Here is a 26,810-nt window from a genome sequence, read left to right as displayed (position 1 = left end):
TTTGAATGACAATTGCGTGGTCATGTTACACTGTACCCAAATTACATTTTTACAAATAAAAAAAGACAGAAAATTTTGAACAAATATATATATTTTTTTGTTTCAGTTTCAAAACGTTGTAAATAAGTACGTTTTCTCCTTCACTGATGGGCACTGATAAGGTGGCACTGATGAGGTGGCACCAATGAAGTGGCACTGATGAGGTGGCATTGATGGGCACTGATATGTGGCACTGATGGGCACTGATAGGTGGCACTGATGGGCGACACGGATGGACACTGATAGGTGGCACAAATTGGCACTGATAGCTGGCACAGATTGGCATGGATAACTGGTACGGATTGGCATGGTACGGATTGGCATAGATAGGCAGCACGAATGGGTATGGATAGGCGGGACAGATGGGCATGGCTAGGTGGCACAGATGGGCATGGATGGGCACTGACAGGCAGCATGGATGGGCACTGATCGTTGGCATGGATGGGCACTGATAGGTGGCATTGTATTGTACTGATGGATGCCAATCAGTGCCAGACAATAATGCATGGCAATCAGTGATGCCCATTGTGCGCACTGATTCGCATCCATTGTGGGCACTGATTGGAATCCATCGTGGGCACTGACTGGCATCCCTGGTGGTCTAGGGTGGCATACTTGCTGCTGGGCATCCCTGGTGGTCTGGTGGCGTCCATGCTGGTCCAGTGTGGGCATCCTCGGGGGGGCTGTGCTGATTATCGATCAGCACAGACCCCCCATGTCAGAGGAGCAGCCGATCAGCTGTCCTCTACTCGCATCTCACAGACACGAATGAGGAAAAGCCAATCACCGGCTCTTCCTATTTATACTGTGATCAGCTGTGATTGGACATGGCTGATCACATGGTAAAGAGTCTCCCTCGGAGACTCTTTACTGAGATCGTAGTTGCAGGGTGTCAGACTGACACCCCGCAAAACAACGATCGCCGCGATGCACACCCCCAGGGGCGCGCAGTGGCTCAAAATCCTGAGGACGGTCTATGACGTCCAGTCAGGATTTTGAAACCACTTTGCAGCCGTCATTTGACAATGGGCGGGCGGCAAGGGGTTAAAGGGATATTTCATTTTTATTGTTTCACTTCAAGCATTTTTAAAATCACTGCTCCTGAAAATAAATACATTTTTAAAACTTTTTTTTAGCATGATACATGTCCCCTGGGGCAGTACCCGGGTCCCCAGACACTTTTTATGGCAATAACTTGCATTTAAGCCTTTACAATGAGCACTTTTGATTTTTCATGTTCGTGTCCCATAGACTTTAAACGGTTCCCGACTGGCGCCCGCCGATGTACGTCGGCAGAATGCCACGGGCAGGCATATTGGCGTACAGGTACGTCCAACCTTTAATGCTGCCCTTCCATCATGAGCGCGCCGCTGGCGGGACTCCCGTGAGTCTGGTCGCGGGTCCCGCAGACTCGATCGCCACGGGCATACCCGCGATCGTCTCAAGCAGCATTTCCCCATTCTGCCTAGCAATTAGTGACGCTGATCTCTGCTCCATGTGATTGGAGCAGAGATCAGTGTTCACTAAATGAAAGCCCAGCCCCCCACAGTTAGTAACACACCCCTAGGAACACTTAACCCTTACACTGCCACCCACTGGTTAACCCCTTCACTGCCAGTGTCATTTACACAGGAATCACTGCATTTGTATAGCAGTGATTGCTGTATAAATGACAATGGTCCCAAAAATGGGTCAAAAATATCCAATGTGTCTGCCATAATGTCGCAGTCACAATAAAAATCGCTGATCGCCGCCATTAGTAGTAAAAAAAAAATATTAATAAAAATGCCATAAAACTATCCCCTATTTTGTAAACGCTATAACTTTTGCGCAAACCAATCAATAATCGCTTATTGCGATTTTTTTCTTACCAAAAATAAGTAGAAGAATATGTATCGGCCTAAACTGAGGGAAATTGTTTTTATATATTTTTGGGGGATATTTATTATAACAAAAAGTAAAAAATAATGCGTTTTTTTTCAAAATCGTCGCTCTATTTTTGTTTAAAGCGCAAAAAATAAAAACCGCAGGGGTGATGAAATACCACCAAAAGAAAACTCTATGTGTGGGAAAAAAAGGACGCCAATATATGTAGTGGTGCCCAACGTGTGGTCGCTGAGTGTGGTAGTTCCACCCGTCACCCTGCTAGGCCAGGCATTCACTTCCAGACACACGTTGCCAGACAAATGAACAGTCCTTCAGCTTGTTTTTGTTGTTTTTATTGGGAGATTTAACTTGGATAGGGGAAAGGGACATGGGATGCCCAAGTGATGAATCTTCCTTAGTTTGAACAAAAGATTGTTGAATCTATATGGGCAGTCCCTAAAGCTCCACACTCCTCCAGCGCTCTACTTGAGTTCACTCCACTTTCTCTACTGTGCAATCCTAGATTCCTGTCACAGTTAGCACATGGTTAGGCCTCACTCTGAATAAGTCCCAACTGTTCCATATCCACCATTTGCTGGCAGGGGTCTGCAGTCCCCTTTTAGTGTAGCAACCAATAACGATGAAAAAGTATATTTGTGCTAACTGAAACTTGGTGGACTACTGATCCCAGTAAGTCCTGTGCAAATCCTGACAACCCTCTTGGCTGCAGCAACTTGACTTCAACTTCAACGACACCACAGTCTCTCCCTCTGACTTCACATCCAATACTGGTATGTCTCTCCCAGAGCTTCTCAATGTGATTCTCACTCACTGACCCCGGAATGGATCCCTCCTGAATGACTTTCCCAGCAGTGCTCCTCATTGAACTCCACCTGCTCCTGTTCCAGACACCTCTTGATGACCCTGTATGGAGAGGTTCCTTCCCAGCTCCCAAGCTCCAGGCCTAAGGTCACCCCCTCCCCAGAAAGGGGGTTCCATCAAGGGCCACGACAGCCTAACACTCCATCACTCAGTTGTTCCACCCAACAACTCCTCCCACAGCAGGCTGACCATGAGTATATATATAAGAGGCCTGCCCCCTGCCAATCCTAGTTGGGGATTGGTCAGGGCTCCCAGATACACTCCATGCCACTCCCCAGCCTAGGGTTGCCACCTTATCTTCAAGCCAAACCTGAACACATTAGCAGCGCACGGCAAATTTTTTTTTAAATGCAGTACCTTAAAGCTGAGGTTCACACAAAAATTGAACCTCCGCTTTTCAGAACCCTCCCCCCCTCTGGTGTCACATTTGGCACCTTTCAGGGGGGAGGAGGGTGCAGGCACATTCGGGAATAGACTCCCAAGGGAGTCTAGGCCTCTTCCCATCTCCCCGCACTGTCTGCTGGGACACACATGGGTCCCAGGAGATAGCAGGGACTAGTTAGGATGCGCAGGGCGACTCGCACATGCGTAGTAGGGAACCGGGAAGTGAAACCGCAACGTTTCGCTTCCCGATTCCCTCACCGAGGATGGCGGCGGCTGCAGAGAGCCAAGCGATTGATCGTCTTTGGCTGCCAACATCACTGGACCCTGGGACAGGTAAGTGTCCATTTTTTAAATACTGCAGCTGCTGGCTTTTAATATATTTGTTTAGGTGGACCTCCTCTTTAAATTCATTACCCCTGTACAATGCAATGAATGGTAATTTTTTTATGTAGTATACACTATACATAAAATGTTGTGATTAAATAACATTTCTGGAGGGTGTGATGGGGCCAGTATGTACAGGAGAGGAGTGCGGAGAGTATAATGGGGCAGTATGTACAGGAGAAGAGTGTGGAGGGTATGATGGGGGCAGTACGTACAGGAGATTAGTGCGGAGGGTATGATGGGGCAGTATGTACAGGAGAAGAGTGTGGAGGGTATTATGGGGTCAGCATGTACATGAGAAGAGGGTAGAGGGTATGATGGGGCAGTATGACAGGAGAGGAGTGCGGAGGGTATGTTGGGGGCAGTATGTACAGGAGAAGAGTGAGGGGGGTATGATGGGGTCAGCATGTACATGAGAAGAGGGTGGAGGGTATGATGGGGCAGTATGACAGGAGAGGAGTGCGGAGGGTATGTTGGGGGCAGTATGTACAGGAGAAGAGTGAGGAGGGTATGATGGGGCAGTATGTACAGGAGAAGAGTGCGGAGGGTATGATGGGGTCAGTTAGTACAGGAGAAGAAAGTGGAGGGTATGATGGGATCAGTATGTACAGGAGAAGAGTGCGGAGGGTATGATGGGGTCAGCATGTACAGGAGAAGAGTGCGGAGGGTATGATGGGGTCAGTATGTACAGGAGAGGATTGCGGAGGGTATGATGGGAGCAGTATGGGGAGGGATTTCTTGCAGTGTCTGTGGGGTGACTATGGGATGATGTCCCTCAGCTGGGGTTAAGAAGCAGCTCTGACTGATGTCTGCCAGGTGGGTATATGAAGTGGTCTGGGGGTGATATAAGCTGGGGGTGGAGTTGGGGGCTGAGAAGTGGTCAGATATAGATGTTCGTAATAAAAAAAGCTATTGTGCTCATTGTTGTGGAAATTTTATTATATGGACTCATGTGGACATTTTATTCTAGGGTGTGTGTTTTATGGATTGTTGTCATCTGTCTCCCTGTGTCTGAATTAATCGGGGAGCGCACTTGGTTTGAATCGGGACCAGCGGTAAAACCGTCAGTATGAAAACCTTCTCATGGTCTTGGAGGCGTGTTCTCTGTGTGTGTGGGCCTTCGCCGGCTTGTAAGTATCAAGCGCAATGCGCTGGGCTTCCTGCCTTCAAATGTCTTTGCACATTAGAGAAGCAAAGTCCGCATAACGAGAGAAACATATTATATCTCCGTTATGGCTACGCTATCCCTTTTGTATACATATCTGCTTTTATAAGAGAACATTGATATCTGCTATGTTGGTATACTCGTACCGTATATTGACAACAGCAGTAGCAATATCCCCGCAGATCTTCTCAAGCCTGTAAGAACAAGTAGAATGATCTTACTAGATACTGGTTACTCTGAGCAGTATTTAGTGGGATCCATCCTGACAAAGATGGTGGATGTGCATGCATGTGGCTGGGCGGAGGGGGCAGTGTACATGCCTCAAATGGATGAGACATGTACACTTCTCCCTCAAACTGTGGATGCCCTCCCCTTTAGTCTCATTTCCTGTGATGTCAATTTGCATGGAGGAACCGATTGGCTGTTGGGGCCATGAGTTTCTGTGTTGTCATATCCTTATTTGGTCATATCCTGTGAGGTCACATCCTGTTTCTGGCTTCCTGTTTGTGTGTGAATAAAAAGCCGAGAGTCTCCGCCCTACTGGGCAGATGAAGGAACGATGGAGCTAAGATGGTGATTATGGCTATTTACTGGGGAAAAGGGGAGACATGGGTTATTTAGAGATGCATTATATCATTATGGTGAAGGGGCATGTGTTAGCGCAGGTGAGATTGGTTATGTATAGCCATGGCTTTTTTTTCTCAAATAGGTGCTGGAACTCAACCACGAGCACCCAAAACCCCTCCACCCACACACACCCTCCAAGTCACATCAAATAGTGGGTGTGGTCAGTCAAATTTCACGAACAGTAGGAGGGTCTTAAAGGGGCATTAAATACCAGGATTGCATTACATACAGAGTGCAGAGTTAAGGGGGGGTTACACACAGAGTGCAGAGCTGTCACTTGTAAACACAAAAACCGGACTTCTGTGTTTACAAGTGATTGTGGTGAGCAGGCCCCCCCACCAAGGGTCTGAGCCAGAGGTGGTGGAACTGAGTTCCACCAGGTTCCCCCTGAAAAAAAAGCCCTGTGTATAGCCAATCTCTCCACCACACTCATCCACTAATTTATACAACAATAAATCATACAACTGGACTACTCAATGAAAACAACCTCCTGTTATAGGATGCCAGCACCCTGTATGTCCAGATGATGTGAAGGTAATCGATGACCACTCATATAACCCTGTGTTATCCAAGCTCTGATGCCGCCTACACACGACCGGTTTTTCGGTCAGAATAAACTCTGACGGTTTTTCTGACGGAGTTCTGCTGAAACGGAGCCTGGAGGAAGGAAACAGAAAGGGGCTTCACATTACAACACAAACACCAACACAGTGTATTTATGGAGAAGCAATGACACTGCTGCTGTGACTGTCTCCACAGTGGCAAATATGCTAATGGAGACCCCCCTGCCCGAATGGTCTGTTTCAGGCAGTCTGAAAACCGGGCAAATGATTCAGAATCCGGACTGTCCGGGTGAATCCCGTACAGGTGGCAACCCTACTTCAGCCCCCAGATCAAAACAAAGAGGCCTAGCTCACAGCTAGGCCTGCCTACATTTACCTGCTCTGGCTATAAAAAAAAAAACACAAACTTCTAGCAACCTACCTAAGGTAGAGAGTGCTACATATAACTATATATATATATATATATATATATATATATATATATATATATATATACATATATATACACACACACACATTTTTGTAAATATTTTGTTATATCTTTTCATGTGAAATGACACTTTGCTACAATGTAAAGTAGTGAGTGTACAGCTTATATAACAGTGTAAATTTGCCGTCCCCTCAAAATAACTCAACACACAGCCATTAATGTCTAAACCACTGGCAGCAAAAGTGAGTACACCCCTAAGTAAAATTGTCCAAGCTGGGCCCAATTAGCTATTTTCCCTCCCCAGCATTATGTGTTGCAAGGTCTCAGGTGTGAATGGGGAGCAGGTGTGTTAAATTTGGTGTTATCGCTCTCACTCTCTCATACTGGTCACTGGAAGTTCAACATGGCACCTCATGGCAAAGAACTCTCTGAGGATCTGAAAAAATATATATGTTGCTCTACATAAAGATGGCCTAGGTTCTAAGAAGATTGCCAAGACCCTGAAACTGAGCTGCAGCACGGTGGCCAAGACCATACAGCGGTTTAACAAAACGGGTTCCACTCAGAACAGGCCTCGCAATGGTCCACCAAAGAAGTTGAGTGTCAAACCTCCGAACTGAAGCCAGAGATATTACCAAAGATGGGTGGAACCCCTTTAAGGGACTAGGAGGTTTTGGTGATTTTTTTGGTTCAATTTTCTCTTGGTTCCGACAGACAGAAATGTTAATTTTAATGTGCCTGTTTTTTATCCTTGTTATATATACATTGTTCAAGCTTATTCAATGTATCTGTAATTATACAACACAACGGAATGATCCTACACAGAGAATATTAAGTGATCATGATGAAATCACTTTGTGATTTAAGAGGGGATTGAAGGGTGAGAAAGAGTTAACAAGACTTAGACATTCTGTAAATTGCTGACAGGCAAATATCTTTATTTTAGGGTCTGATTTGTCACGATGACCACAGGATAGATAAGGTCTGGTAAGAACTGGTTTTGAAATTATGTCTTCAGACAAAGTCAAAACATCAGCATTAGTTTAACCACCTCGCGCCCGCCCTATGGCCGAATGACGGCCGTAGAGCAGGCGCGTTCGTCCGGGTGCTCGTCCCTGGACATCCTGATGTTTACTTCCGCAATGCGCGCCGCCGCGGGCACGCATCGCAGAAGTTCTGTGTTCGCCGTGTCCCCCGGGGACAGGCAAACACAGATCGCTGTAAACGGCCAATCACAGCGGCCGTTTACAGCGTGATCGGCGTGTCCAATGGGAGATGATCTCATATGTAAACATATGAGATCATCTCTCAGCGCCGCTCTCCCTCCTCGCACAGACAGTGTGAGAGGGGAGAGATGAACGGCTGCAGCGGCAGCCGTTCTGCCTGTAGTAAAAAAAAAAAAAGTAAAAAAATTAAAATAAAAAGTGCCATCCTCCCCCAGCAGTGCCATCCTCCCCCAGCAGTGCCATCCGCCCCCAGCAGTGCCATCTGCCCCAGTGCCATCCACCCCAGTGCTACCTGCCCCCAGTGCCATTCACCCCAGTGCTACCTGTCCCCAGTGCCATTCACCCCAGTGCTACCTGCCCCCAGTGCCATCCACCCCAGTGCTACCTGCCCCCAGTGCCATCCACCCCAGTGCTACCTGCCCCCAGTGCTACCTGCCCCCAGTGCCACCTGTTGTCAGTGCCACCTGTCGTCAGTGCCATCTGTCATCAGTGCCATGTGTCATCAGTGCCACATAGTGACATCTGTCATCAGTGCCACGTATCAGTGCCATTTGTCATCAGTGCCACCTGTCAGTGTCACGTGCCATCTGTTGTCAGTGTCACGTGTCATCAATGCCACTTATCAGTGCCATCTGTCATCAGTGTCACGCGTCATCGGTGCCATGTATTAGTGCCACGTATTAGTGCCATCTGTCTTCAGTGCCACGTATTAGTGCCACGTGTCTTCAGTGCTACGTATTAGTGCCACGTGTCATCAGTGCCACGTATAAGTGCCACATGTCATCAGTGCCACATATTAGTGCCATCTGTCATCAGTGCCACCTGTCATCAGTGCCACCTGTCATCAGTGCCACGTATAAGTGTCATCATTGCCACGTATCAGTGCCATCTGTCATCAGTGTCACGTGTCATTGTCCTGGTGCTTCAAAAGTGTAATAAATAGTCAACAAGTTAGATGTGTAATTTATGTTCCTAGAACACGTGATGGCGCTACCTGCATGTTGGGCCTCTCTATGTGGCCAGGCTGTGAAAAAGTCACACACATGTGGTATTGTAATACTCAGGAGGAGTAGCAGAATTTTTTGGGGGGTGTCATTTGTGGTATACACATGCCACGTGAGAGAAATAACCTATTACAATGACAATTTTGTGGAGAAAAAAAAATGAAAAATCTTTATTTTGCAAAGAATTGTGGGAAAAAAATGACAACATCAAAAAGCTCACCATGCATCTTACTAAATACCTTGGAATGTCTACTTTCCAAAAAGGGGTCATTTGGGGGGTATTTGTACTTTCCTGACTTGTTCGGGGCACAAGAAGCGAGATCGGCCACCAGTACATCAGATGTGATCAATTTTGTGCGATTCGCACCACAGCTTGTAGACTCTCTAACTTTCACAAAGACCAAATAATATCCACTAATTTGGGTTATTTTTACCAAAGATATGTAGCAGTATAAATTGTGCCAAAATTTATGAAGAAAAATTAATAATTTGCATAATTCTGTCACAGAAACAAAGAAATATGCGTTTTTTTTCAAAATTTTCGGTCTTTTTTCATTTATAGCGCAAAAAATAAAAACCCCAGAGGTGATCAAATACCACCAAAAGAAAGCTCTATTTGTGGGAAAAAAAAGGACAAAAAATTCATTTGGGTACAGTGTTGCATGACTGAGTAATTGTCATTCAAAGTGTGAGAGCACCGAAAGCTGAAAATTGGTCTGGGCAGGAGGGGGGTTTAAGTGCCCAGTAAGCAAGTGGTTAAATTCTGTCTGAGATGTTATGTGTCATGTGATGAACTTTGTCCTCCCTCCCTCCTTTCTCTTTAAGTTGCACAATATTCTTTGTCCATATTTTGTATAAAGGTACAACCCTTACCATTAAAACTAAGCATTCATTGAAACGGCTATTTTGTCTTGTGCAGTGAATGCTTCCAGAGCTCTGACAGAATTTCTCATTGATTGTCCAGGTCTAAGCAAATTTACCCTTTACATTTCCCTATAACTCTCCTCTCCTGAAATACTCTGCTCTTTCCTCTATAACTCTCCTCTCCTGAAATACTCTGCACTGCTGGAGGACTCTGCTCCTTCCTATATAACTCTCCTCTCCTGAAATACTCTGCACTGCTGGAGGACTCTGCTCCTTCCTCTATTTAATTCTCCTCTCCTGAAATACTCTGCACTGCTGGAGGACTCTGCTCCTTCCTCTATAACTCTCCTCTCCTGAAACACTCTGCTCTGCAGGATGACTCTTCTCCTTCCTCTATTTTATTCTCCTCTCCTGAAATACTCTGCTCTGCTGGAGGACTCTTCTCCTTCCTCTATAACTCTCCTCTCCTGAAATACTCTGCACTGCTGGAGGACTCTGCTCCTTCCTCTATAACTCTCCTCTCCTGAAATACTCTGCACTGCTGGAGGACTCGGCTCCTTCCTCTATTTAACTCTCCTCTCCTGAAATACTCTGCACTGCTGGAGGACTCCGCTCCTTCCTCTATATAACTCTCCTCTCCTGAAATACTTTGCACTGCTGGATGACTCTGCTCCTTCCTCTATAACTCTCCTCTCCTGAAACACTCTGCACTGCTGGAGGACTCTGCTCCTTCCTCTATAACTCTCCTCTCCTGAAACACTCTGCACTGCTGGAGGACCCTGCTCCTTCCTCTATAACTCTCCTCTCCTGAAACACTCTGCTCTGCTGGAGGACTCTGCTCCTTCCTCTATTTCATTCTCCTCTCCTGAAATACTCTGCACTGCTGGAGGACTCTGCTCCTTCCTCTATAACTCTCCTCTCCTGAAATACTCTGCACTGCTGGAAGACTCGGCTCCTTCCTCTATAACTCTCCTCTCCTGAAATACTCTGCACTGCTGGAGGACTCCGCTCCTTCCTCTATTTAACTCTCCTCTCCTGAAATACTCTGCACTGCTGGAGGACTCTGCTCCTTCCTCTATTTAACTCTCCTCTCCTGAAATACTCTGCACTGCTGGAGGACTCCGCTCCTTCCTCTATTTAACTCTCCTCTCCTGAAATACTCTGCACTGCTGGAGGACTCTGCTCCTTCCTCTATAACTCTCCTCTCCTGAAATACTCTGCACTGCTGGAGGACTCTGCTCCTTCCTCTATAACTCTCCTCTCCTGAAACACTCTGCTCTGCTGGAGGACTCTGCTCCTTCCTCTGTAACTCTCCTCTCCTGAAATACTCTGCCCTGCTGGGAAAGGTGAGTTGCTCCCTATGTTGGGATCACATATATATGAAGGAAGGTCGGACACATTGGAGGAGGAAGTTCTTATGAAGAATGTTGCTCTCAGTGAGAAGAATGAGGAAATCTTATGATGATTGTTCCTGTGACCCCCCCAGGCCAATTCTGACATTTCTCTCATAAACATAAACATCAAATTTTTTTGTTAGAAAATGATATAGGCTTCATTCTTACTAGTGAGATTCCGTAATGCGACTTTCACACTTGCTCCCCCCTCTCCTGGACGTGTCGAGTAGCATGCTCGAATAAGGGTCTGGTATGGATTTTGGGGGGGACCCCACTGCAGTTTTATTATAAATATTGGTGTGGGGTTCCCCTTAAAATCCATAGCAGACCTAAGGGACTACACAGCCTACCCAACAGCGCCCCCTCCTGTTACATGGTTACTGCACCTATCCCCATATCTGGCAGCTCCTTAGCTTCGCTGGTGTCGTTGGCGAGGCACAGCACTATGCAAAGGGCATCCGGCTCTGAGAAGTCCCTACACAGCAATGGCCGTGACGTCGTACCGGAAGTGAATTAGGACTGGCGGACAACGCCAGGACACCATTTTACTTTGTGTGCTGTTTTATTGTTTAAGATGTGAGAGTCCGATTTATATTTTTTATTGATTAAACTTTATATTTTTAATTAAATACTACACTATCAGAGCCTTTTCCTTCTCTCCATGCTAATATTTTTTTGAGCTGCATACTCCTGTGGAAACCACCACCGCAGTTACAAGACAGTCTACACAGGGATATATGGCCCCTTTGTGGCCCAGTGTGGAGATTATTGTTCCCTAATCAGCCATAACTGAAGACCCCCTGGTGGCTAATAACAAGAATGCAGGTTGTTTGCTTTGCTTGATGTGCCTACTTTTCTACAATTGGAGGTGAGAGTTCTGGGAGCCCTTAGTCTCCCGTGTTTTAGAAGTACCTTTTACCTGCTGTTTTCCTAAATAATTTTTTTGAATACTTCTGGCGCCATTGAACAAGACTTTGAGATCTATTATATGGACTTTATTTTGTGCCTGCTTTCTATATACTCAATAATATATATTATTTGTGTTTAAAGCACGTAGCACTTTATTTATGATTATAGTCGATTTGCGCAGGACCATTTTTTACTTTTAATTTTTGTTTGGTAGTTTTGTGTAATGCTATCAGGTCCAGCTGCAGTTTTTAGCACTTTATTGTGATATTTGCACGTGCACTTATTTATTGCATTATTTGTTTTACGTATTTTATTTTATTTGCATACTGATTTCATATATGAGACATATTATTACCCTGTTTTTTATTCATATTTTTCACCTTAAATAGTAGCGCGAAGGGCTATTTTTTCACTTTCAATGAAAGGGCCTGGCTGCTTCCAATTCAACTTGACGGACGCTTCAAACAAACTACCTCACCGGGCTGTAATGTCTTCTCGTTCCGGTCCAACTGCCAGATTTTTTCCCACTCCTTCAGCTGGGGCCTTTTCTTCCTGCACCAGGTATTGATAGACTTGTCTCAGCATAGGGTGCACACTGGGGTTTGAAGGGCTCTGCTCTTGAATGAGAGGTCTTAGCAGCCTTCTCACTAGATCAGTATTAGTCCCTATGATGAGGGAACTTTTTCCAGCCCCTGGAGGATGAGGAAAGACCACCTCCAATGTATCAAAGGTCTCTACCTTTCCTGCCATGGAGGGGCCAAAGGCCAGCTTTATTGGTAGATTGCCATCATAAGGGAAGTCCTGAGTCCCGAGGCCCCATATCTCCAGCTCTTCGGACTTCTGTAGTGGCAAGTGCTTGAGGTGCTTGTTATAGTAGTCTCTATAAAGAAAAGTCACTTGAGCTCCAATATCCAAGAGGGCCTTGGTAAAGATCCCCTCTACCTGGATGGAGACAACTGTAGAGGGTCCCACTAACTTGGGAGGGAATTTATAGGAAGTGGCAGGCTTTGCCTGTTTGGTGGCTTGTATTTGCTCTCCTTTCCCGTTTTGAATTCTGGGAGTCTGGTGTGCATTGACTCTCCGACATCGGGTAGCCTGGGTTAAAGGGAGTGGGACTCTAGGTTGCTCAGAGGTGACCACAGGAGCCCTCTGTAAGGGTTTGGATTTCTCCCTCGGTCTCTTCATGTTACTTGGTTTTCTAAAGATAGCTAATGCAGCAGGGCACCCGGTTGACTCCTTCACCGGGGCCTGCACTGAGAGGAATGAAGGTGTAGAATTAGGTGCGTCAGAGGCAAGTACTTGCGGGCACTCTGCTAGCAGTACACCGACATCCGATTGTAGCAGGCAAATTTCCCTGCCCCAGCTGCTGGACCATCGAAAGAAGTTCACTCCCAGCGGTGCTCCGTAGGCGTTCAAGGGGCTACGCAAGTACGCAGGCAAAAAGATGCCATGCTGTGCTTGCGCTGGTGTGCTTGGGGGACAGGAGCCACACTGGGGCAGATATTCTGTCAGCTCTGCAGGGGCAGGCTAAGAGGTGGTTGATGCCACACCAGCTTAAGCCAGGAATGGTGGTTTGCGACAATGGCACCAGCCTCCTCTCCCCCTCCGACAGGGACAACTGACCCATGTGCCCTGTGTGGCTCACGTACTTAACTTGGTCGTGCAGCGATTCTTGGGCAGGTACCCAGGCTTACAGGATGTCCTGAGGCAGGCCAGGAAAGTCTGTGTTCATTTCCGCCGGTCATATAATGCCAGTGCTCGGCTGTCTGAGCTCCAAAAGGAATTGAACCTGTGCATGAACTGCCTTATCTGTGATATGCCCACCAGGTGGAACTCAACGTTGGCCATGCTGCAGCTGCTGCACATGCAGCAGAGGGCCATCAATGAGTACCCGTGCAACTACGGCACCAGGTCAGGGTCAGAGGAGCTCGTTTTTTTCCTCACGCCATCAGGGATGCATGCACTGTCCTGTAACCATTTGAGGAGGCCACGAGGATGGTGAGCAGTGACAGTGCATGCATCAGTGATACTGTACCTCTTGTCCACCTGTTGGAGCACACGCTGTGTGGAATAATACACAGGGCACTTGAGGCAGAACAGAGGCAGGAAGAGGAGGATTTCCAAGCCTCTCAAGGCCCCCTTTATCCAGACAGTGTTCCAATCACACAGGAAGAGGAGGAGGAGGAGGAAAATTTGTGTCAGCATGGAGGTGGAGCCTGGCACTCAGCATCAGCAGCAGTCTTTTAGGGATTTACTAAAAAAACTCAACGAATAATGTTGACAATAATGGACTTTTTAGGCATAAATATAGATATAACAAAAAGAGGGGGGTAATTTTAACAATTTTTATTTCTAAAAAGCAAACAAAATCTCAATGCCTCAGAGCATAATCTTTCACTGTCTAGCGTATTGTAAGTACATCATATTCTACATATATTCCCATAAGCATCCAACGTGGGGGGCATCAAGGAACAAACAACCATCAATACAAAAAATAGTTTATGCAGACAGTATATCACAGACGAATCAGCTGAGAGATACTCAAATGCTCTACATGTTTCGTGTTCACCATAACGCTTCATCAGGAGCTTATAACTTTTTATTCCCTATGGATAGCCCAAAAAAAAAAAGCGTCTCCACAGGGGTAAGGCAGTAGTGTAGCCCGTATATCATATATAAAGAGGCACAAAAGGAAGCAAAGACTCCGGAAATATAGGATAAGAAAAAGGGAGAAGGGTTGTATAACCCGTGATCTTCCAGCTATTTCCCAATGGTTTCCGACCTATCCTTGAGGTAGAGGGGGAGAAGAAAACCACCCCTCAATGCCTTCCTAGCCACACACCGGGGCTGCTGTGAAGATAATGTAATAAGTCTTTTAGGGATGATTTACAGTCCCAAGAAACCCGTGGACTTGTACGTGGCAGGGAGGAGGTGGCTGCGAATCATGTCGTCCTTAGTGACCCAGAGGACTCCGGACCGAATGCCTCAACTAACCTACGCTGCATGGCCTCCCTGATCCTGCAAAGCCTGCGGAAGGATCCTCGTATTCAGCGGATCAATGAGAGGGATCATTACTGGCTGGCAAATCTCCTTGATCCACGGTACAAGGGTAAGGTTGCGGACCTTATCTTGCCGTCGCAGAGGGAGCAGAGGATGAGACATCTCCAGGAGGCCTTGCAGAAAGGTCTGTGCAACACGTTCCCAGAGACTGGGAGGTTACAAATTCCTGGTCCTGCACAATGTGTTGCTGAGGCTGCGGTCAGTCACAGAAGGAGCGGTGGAGAAGGTGGCCATCTGACCGATGCGTTCAGACCATTTTATAGTCTGCAGCCCCAAGGTATTATTGGTTTCAACAACCATTGCCAGCGTCTGATTTACATGCTGCAGGAATACCCAAGGGCAAGGTCAGACTTGGACACCTTTCCCACCGAAAATCCTCTGAGTTACTGGGTCTTGAGGATGGATCACTGGCCAGAGCTTGCACAGTATGCAATTGAGCTACTGGCCTGTCCTGCATCCAGCGTGCTTTCAGAACGCACATTCAATGCGGCTGGAGGATTTGTAATCGATCACAGGGTGCGCCTGTCCACCGACTCAGTTGATCGATTGACCTTCATAAAGATGAATCAGTCTTCGATCACCACCAGCTACCAAGCACCTGAAGCTGATGTAACCAAATTATTTTTTTTTAAATGTCGCATCCCTTCAAGACTGCCTATGCTGATGCTGAGTGACTATCCTGTTATGCTGACTGACTATCCTCTTCTTCCTCAATGATCCTGCTGATAGTTTGGAAGAACATTTTTGGTTCTGGGCACCGCCACCAGTGGCTAAGGCCAAATTTTTCAGCCCCTGTTTAACAGGGGCATGTAATTACCATTTTTGATGCAGTACTTTGCAGCAGGGCTCATTCCTGCACTCCAACCAGAGTATCTATGAGAGGCTGCAGTGTCGTGGCATCAGCACCAGTGCCTAAGGCCCAATTTATCAGCCCCTGTTTAACAGGGGCGTGTAAATACAATTTTTGATGCAATACATTGCAGCAGGGCTCATTCCTGCTCTTCAACTAGAGTTTCTGTGAGGTGTTGCAGTGTTGTGCCACCAGTACCTAAGGCCCAATTTTTCAGCCCCTGGTTAACAGATGCATGTAATTACAATTCTTGATATAATATTTCACAGCAGGGCCCATTCCAGCACCCACCGAGAGTAACTGTGAGGACTTATAGTGTTGTGGCACCAGCACCACCAAAGGCCCAATTTTTCTACCACTGTTCAACAATGGCATGTAATTACAATTCTTGATATAATAGTTCACAGCAGGGCATTCCAGCGCCCACCAAGAGTCACTTTGAAGGCTTACAGTGTTGTGGCAACACCAACACCTTAGGCCCAAATTTCTGCATAGCATATAGGACAGGCCCCTACTTTCAAACATCCAACTTACAAATGTCTCCTACTTGCAAACGGAAGGAGAGAACAGGAAGTGAGATGAAAAAAAGATGGATGGCAAAAAAACTATACAGGGGTGATAACCCTTCCCTATGTCCCTATGTTTTCCAAAAATCTTAAAAATAGATTTTTTGACTGGGGCTACACTTTAAAAATGTACCAGTTCAAAATTTCAAACAGATTCTACTTAACACAACAAACCTACACAGTCCCTGTCTTGTTTGCGCCTGTATACTGCTGTTCTGAGTATATAGGACGTGGGGGCCCCACGCCTTTCCTTTTTTTAATTTGGGTACGGGTTCCCCTTAATATCCATACAAGACCCAAAGGGGCTGTTAATGGGCAGGGGGGGCTACCCATGCCATTTTTTTTTCAAAGATTTTGATCCGTATTGCCGGGCCCAGACATTACATTAAAACCGCAAACAGTTTTAAATGACTTTTTTTCGTTAGAAATGTCATTTTGTGCAGGGACTGTTCTAAACACGGGAAACATGTGCCACTTCACGGGCATACTATAGACACCCCCCAGGCACGATATTTAAAGGAATATTTCACCTTTTTTCACTTTAAGCGTCATTAAAATCAGTGCTCCTGAAAAAACTGCAGTTTTTAAAACTTTTTTTGCATTGATACATGTCTCCTGGGTCAGGAACCAGGTCCCCAAGCCCTTTTTAGGACAATAACTTGCATATTAGCCTTTAAAATTAGCACTTTTGATTTTGAATGTTTGAGTCCCATAGACTTTAATGGGGTTCTAAAGTTCATCCAAATTTTCGGTCCGTTCGCAGGTTCTGGTGCGAACCGAATCGGGGGGTGTTCGGCTCATCCCTATGCAAAACTTAACAGTAAGAAGAAATACAATAATGGTGCACTATGTAGTATATTTACCATAGCCTTGGAACTCGTCACTTCGCCAGCTGTAGCAATAGAATGAGTCACACACAAGTTGTCAATTAACCACTTAAGAAGTTTACTGAGAAAATACTTAGCACAATAAACAAAGTGGTAATTTACATATAAAGAATGTCAATAGATAACAGTCAATGTGTACATGAAACTTCAAAATTCAATGACCACCATAAGGATGTACATGCAGACAGGCGCACAGTAATGCCGCGTACACACGTATCAGACTATCTGGCGGACTTAGTCTGGCGGACAAATCGCCAGACTGTCCGCCGGACTTTCCGAACGAGCTACCTGCCCACACACAGCACTTTTGCGGTGGACTAGGTCCGTCGTACCGCCGGACTATCCGCCGTACTTTTGAAAGGAACGACTCACCCACACACACACGGAGGAAAGTCCGTTCATTTTGAGCGTGGCTCCAGGTATCCGGGACCAGCGAAGGAGGCGTCGCTGGCCCCATCACCTGGTATGGACTTAAAAGGGAATCCCTACGCAGAAATAACGGCGTGGGGTCCCCCCCAGGTCCATATCAGACCCTTATCCAAACACGCCAGCTGGCCGGCCAGGAAGGGGGGTGGGGACGAGTGAGCGCCCCCCCCGAGCCGTACCAGGCCACGTGCCCTCAACATGGGGGGGTGCTTTGGTGCCCATGTTGATGAGGACAAGGGCCTCTTCCCGACAACCCTGGCCGTTGGTTGTCAGGGTCTGCGGGCGGGAAACTTATCAGAATCCGTGAGCCCCCTTTAATAAGGAGGGCCCCCACCCTATGTGAATGAGTGTGGGGTACAATGTACCCCTACCCATTCACCTGTGAAAAAAATGTAAAAAAAACACAACACACAAGGGTTAAAATAGTTTATTGCACAGCTCCGGGGGTCTTCTTCCGTCTTTGGGAGTCTTCTTGCCAGACTCCTCCACTATCTTCTGCTAGCGCTTTTACTAGCGGAGGAGCCCGGCTTTCTTCTTCGCCGCTGCCCTCTTCTTCAGACTTTGGGGGTCTTGTCCCCCTCTTCGGGGGTCTTGTCCCCCTCTTCGGTTCTTCTTGCCGGGCCACCGCGCCTTCTTCCAGCTCTTTTACAAGCAGTGGCCCAGTCTTCTGTCGCCGCTGTCTTCTCTTCGTGAGCTGTTGCCTCGTCGCTGTCTCTGGTCACAATGACAGGCACGCGGCGTGCGGTGACTTATATAGGGACATCGCTGGATGATGTCCCCGCCCATTATGATGTCACAGTCCCAGCATCCTCTGGGACTCTGACATCATAATGGGCGGGGACATCATCCGTCGATGTCCCTATATAAGTCGGCGCACGCCGTGTTCCTGTCATTGTGACCAGAGACAGCGACGAGGCAACAGCTCAAGAAGAGAAGAACAGAAGGCCAGAAGACAGCGGCGACAGAAGACCGGGCCGCCACTTGTAAAAGAGCTAGAAGAAGGAGCGGTGGCCCGGCAAGAAGAACCAAAGAGGGGGACAAGACCCCTGAAGTCTGAAGAAGAGGGTGGCGGCAAAGAAGAAAGCCGGGCTCCTCCGCTAGTAAAAGAGCTAGCAGAAGATAGCGGAGGAGTCCGGCAAGAAGACCCTCCAAAGATGGAGGAAGACCCCCAGAGCTGTGCAATAAACTATTTTAACCCTTGTGTGTTGTGTTTTTTTAAAAAATTTTCACAGGTGAATGGGTAGGGGTACATTGTACCCCATACTCATTCACATAGGGTGGGGGGGCCCCTTATTAAAGGGGGCTCCTGGATTCCGATAAGCCCCCCGCCCGCAGACACCGACAACCAACGGCCAGGGTTGTCGGGAAGAGGTCCTTGTCCTCATCAACATGGAGAAAAGATGCTTTGGGTTGGGGGGCTGCACGGCCCCCCTTCCCCAAGGCACCCCCCCATGTTGAGGGCACGCGGCCTGGTACGGCTCGGGGGGGGGCCCTCGCTTGTCCCCACCCCCCTTCCTGGCCGGCCTGGTAGCGTGCTCGGATAAGGGTCTGATATGAACCTGGGGGGACCCCCACGCCGTTTTTTCAGCGTAGGGATTCCCCTTTAAGTCCATATCAGGTGACGGGGCCAACGACGCCTCCTTCGCTGGTCCCGGCTACCTGGAGCCACACTCAAAATGAGCGGACTTTTCTCCGGCCAGGAAAAGTCCATTCATTTCAAAAGGACTAGCACACACACGGCCTTATTGTCTGCAGGACTAGCACACACTCGGCCGTACAAGTCCGCCGGACTTTTCCACCGGATTGTTTGATCGTGTGTACGGGGCTTTAGACAGACGCCCAATATCCTCAAACACTTATATTGAGCGCCTTCCCACTGAACACCAAGCATGCACTCCAGATCTACAATAACTGTTGTGAACACACTAGTAAAAACAATAAATATATCCTGTGCTCAAGGGCTCCCCCTAGGTTTTAATGCAGGTTGTAATGCAATGTTCGCTTCTGCAAAGTGAACTACAGTACTTTGTAGAAAGTGATAGAAGTCCCTTGTCTTCTTGGTCTTCAGCTAGCTCAGGATATTAGACTGCAGTATTTGTAAATCCAACAGGGAAAACAAGTGTACAGCAGACTGTATGATAGGTGATGTGCTGATAATAGTGTACTTGGAAAACAGAAGGCACTTATAATACTTCCTCCTTAGCAGTGGTTGTGATGCAGAATTAACTTTATAGCACAGGGAAAGCAACCCTGAAGTTACACTGTATGCAGGGTATAGATAAATGAGAACACTTCTGTGGGACTACAAGTCTCACCAGAAGTCTGTAACTAAATAACACGGCAACAGTGAACTATATTGATCTGGGCAAGTGCCCGCTCGCCACAACAGGCCCAGATGCTTGCAAGACTCCTATCCTGGTATCTCAGTCCCGGTCCAAGTTGGTGCCGTCACACCGCACCGCTCCTTCTGATGACTGATATAACTGTAATGCAGGAAACCTTTAGAAAACTTGGATCCTCCGGTCCATCCGCACTCTGGTCCAGCTGACTGTGCTTTGGAAGTCCTCAGAGGCCAACGATTGTGCTCTGCGCTTTCCAGGCCGCAGTCCGTTGGTCACACACAGACCTTCCTACAGTCAGGCTTTAAATGGCGTCCTAAGAAGGCGGAAAATGCCCACGCTGCCCCTTTTATGTCCCTACCCAGCAGGCTGTTCTGTGACCTGGCATTATGGGTAGGTGAACTGGGCATTGTGGGTCAGTAGTTCACAGACTGAGTTTTAGCACATGAGTCACTTCCTCATTCACTACATCTCCCACAATGCTTTGGAGTGTGGCTTTAATGAAACCAAACAAAAGTCTTAATAGCATTAAATAGGACACTAGAGGGACCCAAACTCTTATTTAACCACTAGAGATCCGCGCTATAGCTGAATGACGGCTGCAGCGCGGACCTGCTTTGCCGGGACGACGTCTATTGATGTCGTCCTGTGCACGAGCGGCCTGCGCGCCCCCTGAGATCAGCGAGTCTATGAGACTCGTCTGATCACGGATCTGAGCAAGGGGTCGATCCCGACTCCTTACCACGTGATCAGCTGTCAGCCAATGACAGCTGATCATGTGACAAAACAGAGCCGGTAATCGGCTATTTTTCCTCCTCGCGCTGACAGCGCGAGGAGAGAAAAAAAAAGCAGATCACCGGCGGTGTCCCGATCACGGCCAACTTATCAGTGCCCACCTGCCCCCTGCCAGTTATTAAAAAAAGTGCCACCCAGCAGTGACACCCATCAGTGCCCATAGTGTCATACATTAGTGCCCACAGTGCCACCTATCAGTGCCCACAGTGCCACCTATCAGTGCCCACAATCTGCCTCAACAATAGTGCTGCACCTCAGTGCCACTTATCCGTGCCCATCAGTGTCATCTACCAGTGCCCATCAGTGCCCAGCAGTGCCACCTATCAGAGCCACCTATCAGTGCCCATCAGTCCCATCTATCAGTGGTACCTATCAGTGCCCCTTAGTGCCACCCATCCATGCCACCCATCAGTGCCATCTTATCTGTGCCCATCTTTGCCCATCAGTGCCGCCTTATCTGTGCCCATCAGTACTGCCTTATCTGTGCCTATCGGTGCCACCTTATCTGTGCCTATTGGTGTCGCCTTAACTGTGCCTATCAGTGCCCACCAGTGCCGCCTATCAGTGCCCACCAGTGCTGCCTCATCAGCGCATTTCAATGAAGGAGAAAAATGACCTGTTTGCAAAATTTTATAACAAACTATTAAACATGATTTTTTATTTTTTTTCATTTTGCATCTTTTTTTGTTTGTTTAGCAAAAAATAAAACTCCGAGCTGTAATTAAATACCACCAAAAGAAAGCATTATTTGTGGGAAAAAAATGATAAAAATTTCATTTGGGTACAGTGTTGTATGCCCGCGCAATTGTCATTGTCATTCAAAGTGCATCAGCGCAGAAAGCTGAAAATTGGTCTGGGCAGGAGGGGGGTTTAAGTGCCCAGTATTGTAGTGGTTAAAGAACATCACATTGTTTAACATAGTAACTTGGGTGGCAAAACCCCTGCGCTACACTTATTACAGCCTTCCCTGTAGCAAAAAGTGTGTTGTAAGGGTTTACAACCACTTTAAAGCAGTTGTAAACCACAGCATTTAAAGAAAAAAAAAACAAAAACCTTTTCCCCATAATGTGCTAGTATGCCATAGAACGGAGCACTCTAAGCCCCCGTACACACGGTCGGAGAATCCGTCGGAATGTGTCCTATCGGACCGTGTTGTCGGATAATCCGACTGTGTGTGGTATGCATCAGACTGATTCCATCCGAATATCCGTCGGACCCAATTTTCCAATATGTTGGAAATAGTTCCCGACCAACTGGTTCGATCGGACATACTCCGATCATGTGTAGAGAATTTTGATCGGACAAAGTGCCACGCATGCTCAGATCAAATTCCTACATCAAAGCTATTGGCTACTAGCCTGAACGTAGTCCCATCGTAACGAAATTACGTCATCACGTTCTGAAAGATCGGATTTTTTGACAACTTAGTCCGACCGTGTGTATGCAACAGTTTCGGACACAATCCGACGGACAAAATCCGACGGATTTGGTTGTGGAAATCTCCGACCGCGTGTACAGGGGCTAACAGGGCTTTCTTCCTCCCCTGGCCTTCCCTCTGGGTTTGGGGGCTCCAGCTGTATGTGTGGCTGGAGCCCACAATGACGTCACTCCCACGCAGGCAGAGAGCATTTGAGAGGTGGTGAGGAGACGTTGTATCGGCTTTAACCCTTTGAACTCCATGCTGCACACAGTGGTGGGGCTGCTTGCAGAGTGCTGCCTTGCACTTGAATGGGTCACAGTCAGTGGGTGCTATACCTGCTGAAAGCAACAGGGGGTATAGTTGGTGAACATGCCCAGCTGCTGCCTCTACAGCTAAAACATGGTGGTTAAGGGGCAGTAAAAGCACAGCTCAACAGCAGGGTTTTACTGCACCTCAACAATTAAATGCTTTAATCAATTTTAAAAAAGTTTCTTTTTTTTGTACATTGATACATGCTTATTTAACCACTTACCGTCTGCCGGCCACCATATGACGTCCTGGGCTTTGTGGAGGTATATCTGAATGATGGGTGCAGCTACAGGCATCATTCAGATGTCAGCTTTTTCAGCCAGAGATTCCCTACACCATAAGAATGATCATAGCGGCTGGGTAGCTGCTTGATCATTCTTACGGGCGGCGGAAGGGGATGCCCCCCCCCCCCGTGCTTTGCCGACTCTCTGCTGCGATCGCTGAGTCAGAGAACAGATCTGCCAGCCCCGGATGGTGACCATAGATATTTCCGGTGGACCAGATGGTCGCCGGAGTCTCTATGATCGTCGGCTGCCGGGCGCGATTTTATGACGTCATGCCCGGCCTCTGCATTCAAACAAATGGCGCCGCCTCGGCTGGCAAGCCAAGATCGTTATTTTTTTATTTTATTTCAGAGTTCCCAGCCTAGAGGTGAGATGTGAGGTCTTACTGACCACATATCTTACTGTAAAGAGGACCTGTCATGCCATATTCCTATTACAAGGGATGTTTACATGCCTTTTAATAAGAATAAAAGTGATCAATTTTTTAAGTGTCAAACTAAAAATTTGTAAAGTAAAATTAACAATAAAAGATTTTTTTTTTTTTTTTAAAGTGCCCCTGCCCCCGTGTGCTCGCACACAGAAGCGAACGCATACGTAAGTCCCGCCCACATATGAAAACGGTGTTCAAACCGCACATGTGAGGCATTGCCGCGAACGTTGGAGCGAGAGCAATGACTCTAGCCCTAGACCTCCTCTGTAATCAGTAAACTGTAACCAGTAAAGAGTCGCCTATGGAGATTTTTAAGTAGATTTTGCACCATTCCAACGAGCGTTTGCAATTTTGAAGCGTGACATGTTAGGTATCTATTTACTCGGCGTAACTTCATCTTTCACATTATGCCAAAAAAATTGAGCTAACTTTACTCTTTTGTATTTTTTTAAAGCACAAAACAAACGCATTTAAAAATTTGCTGCGCAATTACCATGCGAGATAAAAAGTTACAATGACCGCCATTGTATTCTCTAGGGTCTCTGCTAAAAAATATATATATATAATGTTTGGGGGTTCTATGTAATTTTCTAGCAAAAAAATTTGGATTTTTACATGTAGGAGAGAAATGTCAGAATTGGCCTGGTTGGTAAGTGATTAATTAAAACATGTTTTAATACATTTTAAAATGTTTGTTTACATTTATTTCTTAATGTGCACATGTGTGTGTGAGTATATATATATATATATATATATACACATACATGTGTGTTTGAGCTCTGATAGGTGGCAGAATAGAAGAAATGGTTGGTGATCAGGAGCAGTGCTGGGATGTGAGGCACAGGCACCCAGTACTAAATGAGGGGCATGTGTCTTCCTATGGACACAGTGGATATGCAATACAGGTAGGGTTGCCACCTGTCCATGATTCACCCGGACAGTCCGGGTTTGGAATTATGTGCCAAGGTTTCAGTCCACCTGAAACCCGGATACATTATTCAGACAAGAATGTGGCTCGGGATAGGGCCTGACAGGAGGGAGAGGGGGCTCAGATGTGCCGCATTACTATTCTCTTTGGAGTGCCCAAAGGTGTCCCAGGTCTGTTACAATCCTATAGTGGTCTCCACAATGCAGCCCTTTGCTTGCTTTTATCCAGCCCTTGGGGCACTATTTCATTCAATGATACAAACAATGGAGCATGATCCCCCCCCCACTGACACTAATGATGGGGGCACACATCTTTCAAATTACAGCAAAAATGGGGCACAATTTCTTTCAATGACAGCAGCAATCAGGGCCAATGACATCAATGAAGGGGCACAATTCCTCCCACTGATACCAATGATGGGGCACAATTCCTCCCACTGATACCAATGATGGGGCACTATTCCTCCCACTGACACCAATGATGGGGCACAATTCCTCCCACTGATACCAATGATGGGGCACCATTCCTCCCACCGAGACCAATGAAGGGGCACAGTTCCTCCCACCGAGACGCAATTACTCCCATTGAAACAAACGATAGGGCATTATTTTTTCCCACTGACATCAGGGCATTTTCTACTCCCAATGGGCACAGTCCGGCCCCTCTAAAGTGTGAAGGACAGTAATCTGGCCCTTTGTTTGGAGACCCCCGCTATAGTGTTTAGGAAAAAAACTAAAAACTGTGCACCGCTAAAGTGTTCGGGTTTGGCTTGAAGAAAAAGTGGCAACCCTAAATACAGGATGAGCATTTTTCTGAAATAGGTAAATTATTATTAGTGAGAATTTCTTATTATCTGTATCCAATCATATACCTACCTAACCCTATGAATAAAGTACAAGTCACAGCCCAGCCTCGCCCTGTGTAGGAGGAAGTGACCCTCCCAACTGCATTCTTCTCCGGTGTCAGAGAACTTCATTTCATTTCCTCGTCTGCTGTCAGCGATGGCGTCTTCTGATCTAAGAGCCGAGTTGGAATGTTCCGTCTGTCTGAACATTTATACAGATCCTGTAAACCTGAGATGTGGACACAACTTCTGCCGGGTCTGTATTGATCGTGTGCTGGATACACAGGGGGGGTCTGGAGGATATTCCTGTCCTGAATGTAGAGAGAAGTTTCCGGATCGCCCTGCACTGCAGAGGAACATAACACTACGTAACATAGTGGGGAATTTCCTGTCTGCTCAGCCACATCAGGAGGAGTCCGGGGTCTTCTGTACTTACTGTGTGGACTCTCCTACGCCTGCTGTTAGATCCTGTCTGCACTGTGAGGTTTCTCTGTGTGATAAACACCTGAGAGTCCACAAAAAGTCCCCAGAACACGTCTTATGTGACCCCACCTTGTCCATGGAGAGCAGGAAATGCTCCGTCCATAAGAAGATCCTGGAGTATTACTGTACTGAGGATAATACCTGTGCCTGTATGTTGTGTGTGATTGGAGGACATAAAGGACATGAGATGGAGTCACTGGATGAGGCTTCTGAGAAGAAGAAGGAGACACTGAGGAATGTTCTGCAGAAACTTCTGATAAAGAGAGAGGAGACGGAGGAAAGAGTCCAGAGTCTGCAGGAACAGAGGAGGAAAGTAGAAGAAGAAGCAGCTGGTGACACCGAGAGAGTCACTGCCCTGTTTAAAGATCTCAGGAGACGTCTGGAAGACCTGGAGAAGAGAGTCCTGAGGGAAATCTCCGGGAGGGCAGAGCGGATTTCCATCTCCATCCGGGATCTGGAAATAAAGAAGGAGGAGCTGTCCAGGAAGTTGCGTCACATTGAGGAGCTGTGTAACGTGACGGATCCACTGACTGTCCTACAGGAATCAGACACAGGTGACTTGTGTGATACTGAGGAAGGAGATAATGAGGACAGAGAGAGACATGAGGAGCTCCTCCATGATGGAGGGGGTCTGGATGTGGATGGGATATCACACACATTACACACATTATCTGATATAATAACAGCGGTAAATGTATCCTCCTATATACAGGGAGCTGCAGACATATTACTGGATGTAAATACAGCTCATAATAAAATACATATATCAGATGACAGGAAAACTGTATCCTTGTCACATAGAAACCAGAATCATCCAGAAACACCAGAGAGATTTCAGTATTATTCTCAGGTGTTGAGCAGTCGGAGTTTCTCCTCAGGGAGACATTACTGGGAAGTGGATGTCGGGGGATCAGATTACTGGACAGTCGGGATGTGTTACCCCAGTATAGACAGGAGAGGAGGGCAGTCACAGATTGGATGTAATAAGAAGTCCTGGGGTTTGTACAGGAAAGGTGATCAGTATAAGGTGATACATGACAGTAAACAGATCCCCTTACCCTCCAATATCTCCAGTAACAGAGTCAGGATATATCTGGATTATGAGGTCGGACGGATCTCCATTTATGATCTGTGTGACCCGATCCGACATCTCCACACCTTCACCACCACCTTCACTGAGCCCCTCCATGCTGGGATATGGATATGGAGAGGTTGTATAAAGATCTGTGGGGGGAAACAGGAGATGTGAGAACTCCTCCCAGAGACTGGTGATGTCACAGTGAGAGGGGGTCAGATTGAGGTCAGATTGGTGGAAAGATCATTTATTGCGGACATTTAGGTGATATTTCTTCCTACCTCACAGTTCACTGTGATTGGTTGGAATAACTAACCAACTACAGGAGTCACTGCTATTGGACAGTCACTAAGACAAGATGATCTATCTATCCAACA

At 46.9% G+C, this 26,810-nt stretch overlaps 2 protein-coding genes across 2 annotated transcripts in view; both read left to right on the top strand.

Annotated features, from left to right (window-relative positions):
* Nucleotides 1-26,810, top strand: part of LOC143961623 (E3 ubiquitin-protein ligase TRIM39-like) — a 33,620-nt gene that overhangs the window by 4,464 nt on the left and 2,346 nt on the right. The window lies entirely within an intron of this gene.
* The window catches only part of LOC143962440 (uncharacterized), a 37,591-nt gene continuing 35,520 nt past the window's right edge, over nucleotides 24,740-26,810 (top strand). Inside the window, exon 1 of the mRNA XM_077471714.1 lies at nucleotides 24,740-26,606. Within this exon, the coding sequence (XP_077327840.1) occupies nucleotides 25,033-26,606 (1,574 nt within the window). The 5' untranslated portion in view covers nucleotides 24,740-25,032. The remainder of the gene's footprint in view (nucleotides 26,607-26,810) is intronic.

The sequence above is a fragment of the Lithobates pipiens genome, unplaced genomic scaffold, assembly GCF_037356315.1.
Source record: "Lithobates pipiens isolate NorthernLeopardFrog02 unplaced genomic scaffold, aLitPip1_a1.2 Scaffold_8, whole genome shotgun sequence".
NCBI classification, from domain to species: Eukaryota; Metazoa; Chordata; class Amphibia; order Anura; family Ranidae; genus Lithobates; species Lithobates pipiens.
The sequence above is the reverse complement of the archived record's forward strand: the minus strand, read 5'-3'. Positions and strand labels throughout refer to the sequence as shown.